At 37.1% G+C, this 13586-nt stretch overlaps 1 protein-coding gene across 2 annotated transcripts in view; it reads right to left on the reverse strand.

The window, feature by feature from the left end:
- Positions 1-13586, reverse strand: part of MAP4K3 (mitogen-activated protein kinase kinase kinase kinase 3) — a 190270-nt gene that overhangs the window by 119913 nt on the left and 56771 nt on the right. For both annotated transcript variants that reach the window (XM_032652732.1, XM_032652733.1), the window contains exon 2: positions 7221-7278. In XM_032652732.1, the coding sequence (XP_032508623.1) occupies positions 7221-7278 (58 nt within the window). The remainder of the gene's footprint in view (positions 1-7220; positions 7279-13586) is intronic.

Consider the following 13586-nt stretch of genomic DNA (forward strand, 5'->3'; position numbering starts at 1 on the left):
AGGGGGAAATGTTATTGTCGTTCAGTCACTGTCATTTAGAGCCTTTTTCTGAGAGGCACCACAATATTTCTCTTTGTCATGAGCTGCTGAGGACAACTTATAACCATTGGTTACATTACGATAACTACACTACTCTCAGTATGTTATTTGAGGTGAAATGCATTTGAGAAATATTCACAAACACAATGGTTAAAACAATTTTTGCAATTTAAAGAGGATTTTAGAAAACTCATCTTTATGGAATCCTTTATTTTCCGATGTCATTGAGTATCTTGCATTATTGTATCTATCTCTGATATCCAAACAATATGTCATTATCAATCATTATGTTAATCTTCATCAGGTTCTATAAAAAATATTCTTTGCAACAACCTACCTCAGGAACAAGTATTATTTTAAAGGCTAGCTTCAGTGTGGTATTGGCAACAAAATAAATAGGCAAGTCCTTAAATTAAAACAGAAAGCCCAGAACAGAACCAATTATACCAAAGAGCTAGATTTAACTATTTGAGAAAAAAAAATTAAGTTCGATTTATACTTCACATCATACATCAAACTAATTCTACATGGATCTAAGATCTAAATGTTAAAAAAAAAAAGTACAACGAAAGTCAAAAGTTTATATGTGTATATAAAATATACACATACGTATAAATAAATAGTGGGATTGGCAAGCCTTTCAAAGCATAAAGCTTTGATAACCGTGTCCTATAGTTCAAAAGGAAAATGGGCACAATCAGGTAATAACCAATCTTTCCACTATCAATTCCGTCCTCCCTACCTGCTTATATACTCATCCTCTGCCTTATCTCCTGTTAAAATGAATCAAGTCTCCTTGCTCTTAGACTTACGCCTTGGATCCTGTCTCTTTTCATTTTCTCGGACTTTATTCCTGGAGTTATCTGCATTAGCTTCTGCAACATCTATTTCTTCTTCTTTACTGGTTTATTCTCACTGCACTGGTACAAAACGTAACTGAGTATCATGTATTCTAGAAAAACCTTCCATAAACTCCAGGTCCCACTCCAGCTAATGCCCCATTTCTCTGCTAATCTTTTCAGCAAAAGACCTTGAGAGGAGAATCTTTCTTGCTATCTTCACTTCCTTTCCTCTCATTCTCTCCTTAACCACTAATCTGATTTATCAAAGTCATCAAAACCAATGCCCAATTCTCAATCCTCATCTTACTCCACATCTCTCAGCACCATCTGACACAGTTTAATCTCCCTCCTGCCTGGAAGACTTTCTTCTAAGGCTTCACTAACAAAACCCTCAGCAGATATTTCTCCTACCTAATTTGTTACCTGTTTTCAAGTTTTCTTTGCTGGAACCTCCTCCTCTAGCAGACCTCTAGTATGGAAATCACCCAGGGTTACAACCTGGGCCATCCTTCTCTATCTCTCCTTTCTTTTCAGGTAACCTCATCTACTTCCACGGCTTCATGGACGACCTACACGCTGATGACCCTCAAATCTGTATGTGTAACCTAACTTCTCCTAAAGCTCCAGATGCATCTGTCAAACTGCCTATTCAACATCTCCAACTAGATATCTAGCAGATGCCTAAAACATACATAATAAATAGAGGATTACTGGTTCCATCCACACTTCAAGTCTTCCCCATGTCAGTAAACAGTACCTAAAGTATCACCCAGTTGCTCAGGCCAAAAATCCTCCAAAAGCTTTCCACTGAGCTTCAAGTAAAATCTAACCTCCTTACCACAGTGCCCAAGGCCATCTATAACCTAGTCCCTGACTAGCTTTCCAGCCCCCTTGCACACCCTGCTCCCACTGGCTCACAATGATCCAGCCATACAGGCCTTCTCTCTGTCCTCAGCCTTGCAGCACTCATTCTTGTCTCAGAGTCACTGCACTTGCCCTTGACCACCTAGAATGCTCTCCCCCCAACACTGTCCCATGACTATTGTCTTCTCATCGTTCAAGTCTCAACCCAAATGCCACCTGCTCTGAAGGTCTCCCTTAACCACACTGGCTAAAGTAGCCTCTGGCCACTTTCAACAATACCTTATTTTAGTTCATGAATTATATTATCTGTTTACATGTTTCCTGTCACTTTGAACTAAAATATAAGCTTCTCAAGGGTAAGAGTCTGCCTTATTTACCACTATGTGCCCAGCACCTAGACCAATGCCTGGCACATAGCAGACAATGAAAAAATATTTGTTAAATGACTGACACAAACAAGCTCTTCATAAAATAAAAATAAAAGGCCAAGAAGTATATGGGGAAAAAAGATACCTAATCACTGGAAGACAGAGAAATGTTAATTAACAGTAAGACATCAGTTTTTGATCAACAGTAAAGATTTTATTATAATGATATCCTTTTGTGGGCAAAGGTATAGGAAAAAAACCAAAAAACAAAAAATCAAACCCTGGAAATGTCAGGCATAATCCCTAGTATATGTCAAAACTCCTAAAAATGTACATATCCTCTGACCAGCTAATTAATTTATCATGACAAAATAATCATATGTACAAGGACAAAAGATGTCCTCATAGGTATATGATACATAATAAATAGAGGTACATGGTTTATAATTGTAAAAACTTAAGTGTTATAATCATTAGGGACTGATTAAACAGCTACAATTTATACTGCTGAATACTATGCAGCCGACTAAAGAATGGTGGTGTAGAAATACTGACAGAAAAAATTCATGAAATGCTTTTCAAATGAAAAGAAAATGTAAAAAATCAACCCATTTATGGATAAAACACACTCATGTACATATCCATGCGTTTGCATCTTTGGTAGGCAATGGCCAGGCCAGCTACAGATCTGAGGACATAGTAAGAAATGGAACACAAAACTACTGAACAGTGTCACAACGAATAATTGCCTTTTCTAAGAAGAGTTACACCACTCGCTGAGTATTGATGCTGTCCCTCCGCAAGCCTGATAGCATAAATGGCAGCAAGCCAGGTGTTTTGTGGTTGACAAATCACTAACTGCACGGACTACCAGTCTGGGTCACCTCTGAGGACCTGGGGAAGCACTGGGGAGCTGTGCCCACTCATGGTATTCTTCTCTTACTTATCCTTTGCAATGCCTGTTTACCAGTTCAGCAGTAAGCATGCAAATCAAGCTGATCTCAGTACATTCTTATCCATCTCTGAACTCTGCCTGGCCCTTTGTGGTCTGCGTAGCTAAGTGTGTGTGTCTCTGTGTGTGCAGTATACATGTTAGGTGTTTGTACAGGCACACCTCAGAGATGTTGTGGGTTGAGTTCCAGAAGACTGCAATAAAGCAAGTCACACTAATTTCTTGGTTTCCCAGTACATATGAAAGTTATGTTTACACTAACTGTAGTCTATTAAGCAACAGCATTATATCTAAAAAAAAAGTACATACCTTAATTTAAAAATACTTTATTGCTAAAAAATGCTAACCATCATCTGAGCCTTTGGCAAGTTGTAATCTTTTTGCCATTAACATTACTGATCACAGATGACCATAACAAGTTATACTAATAATGAAAATGTTTGAATTATGGGAATTGCCAAAATGTGACACAGTGATACCAAGTGAGCAAAAGCTACTGGAAAAATGGTGCCAACAGACTTGCTCAATGCAGGATCACCACAAACCTTCAATTTGTAAAAAACACAGTATTTGTGAAGCACAGTAAAGTGAAGCCCAATAAAACTAGGTATGCCTGTACATAAATACACAAAAAAATCTGGAGAAAATCACTAAAAGTCAAGTGTTTATAGAGGTGGCAGAATGATGAATGATGTTTAGCTTCTTCTTCTTGTTTAATTGTATTTTTTTAACTTTTATTACAATGATCAAACATTGTCTTTGCAACTTAAGTTAAAAAATGTTATACACTGATGCTTAATCAAAGAACAATTGAGAAAGTCAAATCTAAATTAAAGCCACAGGAATAAGATTAGAAGCCCCAGTGAGATACTTAGACCAAATTCACACTTAAGTAAACAATTTTGTCCAAATGTCCAAAGAAGTTTTCATCTAGCTTCACGTTCAAACTGGATATCAGTTATAAAGAAAAGGAGGGGAAAAAAAAAAAAAACAACTTTGGATGCAAATTCTTAAAATCATTCCCACTACACTTGACTATTTCAGATTTAATTTGTTTTTCAAAATGCCAAAGACTGGATATCAGAATTGTAATTTAGAAAAATGAGAACATAATACCACCAACAAAGCTGTCCTCTTCCACCACATGCCATATCAAACCTGAATCTTACCAGTCTTCTAGAACTAACCACTAACTCACAGAAGAACACACTAAATGATCCTACAGGGGGGCAGCTGGCAAAACCCAGACTGAGGGAAAATCCTACAGGACAAATAACCAAGTTTCTTCAAACAAACAAAAGGCAAAGAAAAAGACAAACAGAGATAAAGGCATAACCTATGGATATAAAAGAAATTTGAGACACATCAACTAATTACAATGTGTGAAACTTATTTGTTATTAAGAAGCTATTATTAATATTGTAAGAGACTACAATGGTATTGTGGTTATTTTTTATAACTGTATTAAGGCATATTTTAAAATCATGTAATTCATCCATATCAAGTGCATAATTCAATGATTTTTTTTTAGTAAATTCACCAAGTTCACTATAAATCAGTTTTAGAATATTTTCATTATCCAATAAGATCCCTCATGCCCATTAATTATTAATCCTCCTGCCACATACACCAGCCCACGAATCTACTTTCTGACTCTGTAGATTTGCCTTTTCTAAACATTTCACATAAATGGAATCATATAATATGTAGTCTCTTTTATCTGGCTTCTTTCACTTTACATGTTTTTAAGGTTCATTTATGTCACAGCATGTATCAACAGTTTGTTTCTTTTTATTGCTAAACAGCATTCCACTGTATGGACACATTTTGTCTATTCAGTTACCAGTTTATGGGCAGTTAGGTTGTTTCCAGCTTCTGTCTATTATGAATAACACTGTTGTGAACATTTGTGTGTGAAAGTTGTTGTGTGGGTAGATACACAAGAGTGGAACTGCTATGTCATTATGGCAAATTAAGAAACTTTTAAAGAAACTCTTAAAGTGCTTTAGATATATTAGCTTACTTAATCCTTACAACAACCTTAAGAGGAAGTTACTATTATTATCCCCATTTTAGGGATGAGGAAACAGAGGTCCATCCGAAAAGCTTAAGCAATGTGGTCAAGCCAGACTAGAATCAAAGTAGTCTGGCTTTGGAGTCTGTGCACTTAACCACTATGCCATATACTTCAAGCTCACCAACAAGTTAAACATTTCTCACAGGATATAAACAAATTAAAATAAAGAAATTAAATGGAAAAATTCAGGGGGAATTCCTTGGCGGTCCAATGGTTAGGACTCCGGGTTCCACTGCAGGGGGCCGGGGTTCAATCCCTGGTCGGGGAACTAAGATCCTGCAAGCCACACACGCAGCCAAAAAAAAAATTCAGGTGACTTCTATGAACACACAAGTAGGGAATCCAATATAAACTAAATTTAAGTGTATAACTAATAACATATATGGTAGTAACTCTTGTTATCTCTGAGTGGCAGAATAGGAATAAGCTTTTTTTATTTAATTGTGTTTTATTTTATTACAATGATCTATATATACAAGGCAGTGTTCAAGATGAACATAACACAAAAAATTCACTAATCAGTAAACAAATGACTTGATGGACAATAAGATTTTAAGTTCCTAATTTTTTAAAGGAAATTTTAAGATGTCCTGAATGTGTACTATGCACCGACGCTAAGCTGAGTGCTGTGGACATAAATTTGATTAAAACTTAGGAACAAAGAAAGACGACTCTGGAAGCACAGCTGTGGTAAGTGGTATTCCAGAGCTATTCCTGCAGGAGTCATCTTAGTCAGGGCAGGGGTCAGGGGAGGAAGGCTTCCTGAAAGAGGAGGCACTAAACTGATTTGAAGGAATGATGTATGTACATACTGCTACCAGTTAGAGACTACTTCATCAATAACATAGCCACTTCTTAATGATTAAAAATGGAGGCCCTGCTTCAAATGTCAAACCTTTAATTTCTTTCTTAACCTCAGATTTTGTCAATTTCAAATTTCCGCTAAACAACAGGAGATTCAGAGAACAGAAAAAGCTTTGTCATGTGATGCTAGAATATAATTAGAATATAAAAAATCTGTAAATACCTGTAACTTAAAAAGTATTTTTTTAATTCATTATATTTGAGTGTGGTTTGATCACAGTCAGTCAACACATCCTTCAAACTTCATCTTAATAGCACTTCTAAAAAGTCTACTGATGATCTAAATCAGGGGTGGGCAAACTACAAGCGCAGGTGGCCTGGTTTGCTAAGAATGGTTTTTCAGCAAAGAATGGTTTTTATATTTTAGGAGGATGAAAAGAGAGAGGGAGGAAGAGAGAGAGAACTGTATACAGAGACTACCTGTGGTCCAAAAAGCCTAAAATATTTTACTATCTCGGCTTTCATAGAAAAAGTTGCCTACACTTAAAAAAAAAAGAAAATTACTGGATGTATTTGTGCCCATACTGAAAGACACCCTCAGAAAGGTACTATCATCGCCGTGGAACTCAGTCTAGACACTAGTACATTTACTTACTTATGGTGGGAGGGAGAAAAAGAGGGAAGGGTATGTTTGAAGGGAGTGGGGGGAATTCAGGGATAGAATACAGTTGAAGCAGACGAAAAATATGGAGCAGTCCTAGGGGCTTGACAAGCTACTAAAGGTGGAAGGTAGCTATTACAATCTTGACGACCTGTGAAATGTGAGAGCTAGGTTAATTGAGGAAACCGAGACTCAGAGCTTAAGTTACCTGCCCAAGTTCACAGAGCAAGACAGTGGGACACGAAGAGCTGGACTACAACCAGCAAATTTCAGTCCCATTCCTTCTACTGCGTCACACTGCCCCTCATCACTGGACAGTGTTAACCTGGAAATACACCACTAACGACATGTGACAAGGGAGCTCAACTGCGTCCAGAAGGAACAAAGTCTCTTCAGGAACGCCCCTCCCTCCCGCGATTATTAGCTATTTTTCAGGGAAGAACTGGGCAACATGTCTACAGGTCTCAAAGAGGTGAAGGAAAGAGTAGACACTAGTCCTATTTGCCAGATGTTGGGAACAACAAGAGAAGGTTGACCAAACATCATTAAAACAAGCCTGAAAGCTATCCAGTGGCTGAGAGCAATAAGAAACACCAAATTTCAATGAATTTACCTGGTTCCAATTTTATTACTTTAATTGCTGCCAATTCACCGGTGTTAACATTCCGTGCCTAAAAGAGAAGAAAAGATAATTGTGAAAAAAGCTTTCATAAAAACTTCATAAAATGTAGTTTTAGCTTTTATTTATTTTCAATTATTCAGAAAAGTCTTTTAAAGCAAGAATTGCGAAAGTGATTTATATTTACAAAACAAACAGTATATTCTTCAAAATGAATTTCAACATTAATCTACGTATAAATTTAATAATGGTGATAATAATATTGTTAACAGAAGCACAGACCTTAGTATACATACATCAGGCACTATTCTAAGTGTTTTGGGGTTTTTTTTGCGGTATGCAGGCCTCTCACTGTTGTGGCCTCTCCCATTGCGGAGCACAGGCTCCGGACGCGCAGGCTCAGGGGCCATGGCTCACAGGCCCAGCCGCTCCGTGGCATGTGGGATCTTCCCGGACCGGGGCACGAACCCGTGTCCCCTGCATCGGCAGGCGGACTCTCAACCACTGCGCCACCAGGGAAGCCCTCTAAGTGTTTTTATATTAATTCGTTTAATCCTTACAACAATCTTATGAGGTAGGTACTAATACTATTCCCATGTTGCAGATGAGGAATCTGAAGCACCAAGAAGTTAAAGAACTTGCCAAGGCCATCTACCTAGTAAGTGACGGTGCTGGGATTCTAACCCAGGCAGTCTAACGCTAGAGTCTGAGCTTTTTTAAGCATTACATTCTACTGCCATTCATTCAAAGGTTCGTTAAAATCTTGAATTAACTAGCTTTAAACTTGTAAATTTAAAAACTTCATAATATGGAAAGCAGGCACCATTTTTAAACTGTAAAAACAACCTCCCTGCATCTGTTTAAACACACCTGATAGTACAATGAAATAAGTGCAGTTAATACAAACCAAACATATCTTTACAAGCCACATATTAAAAATATAAATATTTTAAAAAATCAATCCATAATATTAGATTGCCAATGTTTACAGCTGTAATTATGTATAAATAAGCAGAAATTGTCTTTTGAATTTGTATAAAAATGGCAGTTATTTTTGTCAATTTAAAATGTTTTATAACTGAATCAGAATTTTCAAAATAATATTTTAAACTATGAACTGAAACTTAATAAACTGATTTTCATATCAACCAATGAAGACCAATATATGCAATTCCCTGATCACAGAAAAATTCATTCATGTGATGAGAATAATACTTAGGTGTAACACTTCTTTTTTTTTTTTTTTTTTTTTTTTTTTTTTTTTTTTATGCGTTACGCGGGCCTCTCACTGTTGTGGCCTCTCCCGTTGCGGAGGACAGGCTCCGGACGCGCAGGCTCAGCGGCCATGGCTCATGGGCCCAGCCGCTCCGCGGCATGTGGGATCTTCCCAGACCGGGGCACGAACCCGTGTCCCCTGCATCGGCAGGCGGACTCTCAACCACTGCGCCACCAGGGAAGCCCCAACACTTCTTATTAATGGATTGGTAAAGATCAGTGAATCACCCACAAGGGATGATAACAGCATTAACATCGGAATCCTTCTAAGAATACTGGGGCATTAAAAAACAAAAAAAAACCAGTTTCTAAGAAGATATATATGGGACACAGTCACTGCTGAAATATAAAATTTAACCTTTAAACTCAAAGAAGAACAAAGGTATTAAAAATACAAATTAAGAAAACATTAAAATTTTCAGGGAAAATTCATTCCTTTTGAAAAAAAATCCCCATGACTAATAAACACTTAGGATGCCAACTTATTACAGGCAGTTCAAAACAGATTTCAACATTTATTTCAAACTAAACTTAATTTCCATTATATGAGACAGACAATTCAAATAGTGCCACATATTTATCCCCTTCCCTATGATGAGAAGGTACACACACACACACACACACACACACACACACACACACACACACACACATTCTGGGAGCATTTTCTAAGGAGGATGGGGCAGAGTGTTCCTGTAAAATATTCAGGATATCACATCAACGTTAGTCATAAACCTTCTCAAACACTCTCAGAATGTGTTGCCTTTCCACACTGAGAAATCTTTTCCCTGTTAGGCTCCTCCTTGATACTCTGTCCGTTAACCCACATCTTTTTTAGCACTTTTCCAAATAAAATAAGACAAAACATACTACTCTCTCCAATTCTCAATTCTCCATTTAAAAATCTTGCTATAGTTTTGTTTTCTGTTTATTGAAAATAAACTCAGAGTATTCACTAGCAAAAAATATGAACTCAAAAGGGTGATTACTTTTACAGCTGAAATTCTGTTCCCAGCTTACCACAAGAGGGCACGATCTTTACTGACAACACAAGTTCCACAAAGTGTCCAAAATGGCTGCAGTACACAATGTACTCTTCTAAAAATAGATTTATTAATGGTTACACCAGGACATATTTAACAGAAAAACTATGACAGTAAACTAGTGATAACTAGTTTACTAAAGTCAATGATTTACTATAGGCTTGACTTATGAATACAATTTTTCAAAATTTAAATCAGTCTAGAATTTTCTAAAGGATAAAAAGTTTTAAAATATTGGAATTCTCCAATATGTAACTTATTTGACAGACAAGATAAATCACAAAAAGGGAAGAAGAATAACAAAAAACCCTCAGTAAACCTGAATTTCTGAGCTTTTTCCCCATCAAAATCCTTACATTTATTAATGGAAGATGTCCAAAGCATTATGGTTCATCAAGAATCTTGGTCCTCTGGCTAAAATAAGTCATATTTTGCTGTCTCTAAACTCACAGCAGCCAAGGTTACACACAGGTAAATTTAAAAATGAATATTAACTCTAATACTCTGTACCTGCTATTCTTTTTCCAATCACCTAGAGAAACTGATTAGGAAAAAAAATGAGAGCAAGGTAAATATTATAACATAACACCACGTATAAAGTTAAAAATTTCTAAATCAGTATCAGTAACATAAAATTTACAGATCTGCCCAGGGCAGAAAACTGAGGATACGTATTTCTCAGCTTCTAGACCCAGTCTTCTGCCACATCATTGATTTGACCACCATTCTCACATGCTCTGAAAGTGATGTTCAGATCACGTTGTTCTTGAGTTTAAAACTCTTCAGGAGTACACACCATTGCTTTAAAGACACAAATTCAAATTCCCTATCAGAGAATTTAAATTACTTACTAAATACAGCACTTTTTATAACAGCTTTATTGGGATATAATTCACATACCATAAAGTTCACCCTTTTAATGTGTACAATGCAGCGGTTTCTAGTATATTCACATAATTATGTAACCATTATCCCTCTCTAAATTTGAAACATTTTCATCGCTCCAGAAAGAAACCCCCAGACCCATGAGCAGTCGCTCCCCTACTCCTCCCCCTCCCAGACCCTGACAACTAGTACTGGTCTACTTCCTGTCTCTGTTGATTTGACTGTTCTGCATATTTCACATAAATAGGATCATACAAAATGTGGTCCCTTGTGACTAGCTTCTTTCACTGAGCATAAGGTTTTCAGGTTCATCCATGTTGCAGCACATATCAGTACTTTATTCCTTTTGTTGCTGAACAATATTTCATTGCATGGCAATTCCACATTTGTTTAACCTTTTATCAGTTGAAGGATATTTGGGTTGTTTCCATTTGGGGCTATTATGAACAACGCTTTTATGAACACTGTGTGGACCTATGTTTTCAATTCTGTTGGATACAGACCTAATAGTGGAATTGCTGAATCACACGGTCACTGTATGATTAGCTTTTTGAAGAACTCTCAAACTTTCTTCCAAAGTGGCTGCACCATTTTATATTATCGCCAGCAATGTATGAGGATTCCAATTTCTCTACATCCATGCCAATATTTATTATTACCTGGCTTTTTAACTTTTGTTTTCTTAGGGTATGTGAAGTACTATCTCTCTGTGGTTTGACTTAAAACTCACTAATGGCTAACAATCTTGAGCATCTTTTCATATGCTGGTTAGTCATTTGAATTTCTTTGGAAAAATGTGTATCCAATTCTTTGCTCATTTTTAATTGTCAATTTTATTGTTGACTTGTAAGAGTTCTTTATAAATCTTAATATGCCTCTTATTGATTACATGACTTGTAAATATTTAATCCCACTCTGAGTTGTCTTTGTTTTCTTGATGGTGTTCTTTGAAGCACAAAACTTTAAAATTTTGATGAAGCCCGACTTACCTATTTTTAGTTACTTGTGCTTTGAGTATTATAGCTGAAAAACCACTGCCTGGAACCCAAGGTCACAAAGATTTTTTTTCCTATGTTTTTTTCTAAGAGTTTTATAGTTTAGGTCTTCCATTTAGGTCTCTGATCCATTTTGAGTGACTTTTTATATGGTGTCAGGCAGGGCTCAAATTTCACTCCTTTGCATGTGGATAGCCAATTGTGAAATACAACACATTTTAACTGTAAAACCATTCACTACCTGGCTCCTGTCTATATTTCTAGTCATTCCTTAATTTGCACTTTATGCTCTAACCAAACTAAACAACTGGCCATCTCCAATGCTATCCACACTTTTTGCCCTTTGGCACTTAATGCCTAGACAAACGCTCTCCCTAACTCCCTCCCCTGGCCTAACTTCTAGACGTCTTTTAAAGCTCAACTTTGGTTATTATCACTTCCCACAAGAATTTTCCTGATCCCCATTCAAGTTTAGGCACCGCCCCCCCCCCCCACACACACACACACTCCCACAGATCCTCAGTAACCTTTCTCAAATGGGAAAGGTTAGACCTGGTGAGAAAAATCCTGCAGATCTAGAGCTGATCTCAGTTTTAGAGGAGCTCTTGGAAACTATTACATTTCAAAGCTGTCCCAAAATTCAGTTTGATTCAGTCAGCCTTTTAGAAGCCATTCATATTAGCATTAATTTGGTAAAAGGTTTTTCTGAGATGATTTCATGCAAACTGCTGAGTTATCTCCAATTATCAGAAAAGTATTCCTTGAGTGTGGGAATGGGAGTAAACAACATAATCAAGAATGGATCATTAAGCAGCAAAAAAAAAAAAAAAGTGCTATGTGTTATATAAAGTGAGTTAAATAACTATCAATAACAAATCTGATCATCTACGATATACCAAGCACCTTCTGGTATTCAAAGCTTACTATTTAGAAGGGGCTGTCCAACGTGAATATGAAGAAAAGTTCTGAAATGGGAGTGAAAAAATGCAAAGTTTAGTGCTGGCTCTGCCAGTAACAAGCGACGGGATCTGAGCAAGTAATTTCCTTTTGTCTTCTCCCCCCAATTTAAAAATAAGAAAGTGAAAAAAGACTACTTCTAAGAAGGTTCCTTCTAATTCTGAAAGTCAATGTTTACATCAAATAATTTAACTCTAAATTAACAGATTCCAAATACTGAACCAGCTGGCTGGTTATACAAGAATCATATGAGGAGTTTAAAAACAAAACAATAAAAACACTGCCACTGATTTCTGAATCAACAGATTTAGGATGAGACACAGGACTCTGTATTTAAAGCTACTGAAGTGCTGCTTCTGGTGCTCAGCCAGGCCTGGGCACCTGGTCTAAGGCACTGTGCCATGTGAATTTTATAAAATATAAGTACCGACTTTTAAGTCTGCAAGGGGTGTTTACAGGGATGGCTTTATGAAGGAGATACCACCTAAGCAGAGGTTTGAGAGATGGGCTAGATTACAACAAACACAGAAGAGGGATGGGAAAGAGGGCATAGGAAAAAAAGCATGAACAAAGGCACAGGGACAGAAAACAGGCTATTTTGAGTGTACTGGGCGGGCCAAACCTCAGGGTGCCTCCCATATAAATACTCATTTCAGAGAAAAATGGCTAACCCACAGCCCCTGCTGAAGGAATAGTTTTGTTTGCTTTTCCACAGTTTCTTGGACTAGGTATGAGCCTACTACAAAGGCAACCACTTCATAGGAAGACTGATAGCCAGGGTGATATACATTCCTGGTTTGCCCAGGACAACTGCAGGTTATGCCAACTGTCCTAGCAGAATTACTAACAATGCCCACTTTCACTCTCAAATTTATAATTAAAATTTTATTTAACTTGGATGGTAAATTATAAGGTCACTCTACCAATAAACCGTGAGCTGACATGAAAAAGGAAATAGGCCAATCAGATTCTCGAAAATAGAGGTCAGCAAACATGCCTGTTTTTGTAAATGAAGCTTTACCGAAACACAGCCATGTTCATCTGGTTAAGTATTGTCTATGGCTGCTTTCACAATACAACAGTAGAGTTGAGCAGCTGAGATAGAGACCATGTGGCCCACAAAACCTGAAGTATTTACTATCTGGCCCTTTACAGAGAAAACTGGCTGACCCCCACTCTAAAACAGCACTATCCAGTAGAACCTT

The sequence above is a fragment of the Phocoena sinus genome, chromosome 13, assembly GCF_008692025.1.
Source record: "Phocoena sinus isolate mPhoSin1 chromosome 13, mPhoSin1.pri, whole genome shotgun sequence".
Lineage (NCBI taxonomy): Eukaryota > Metazoa > Chordata > Mammalia > Artiodactyla > Phocoenidae > Phocoena > Phocoena sinus.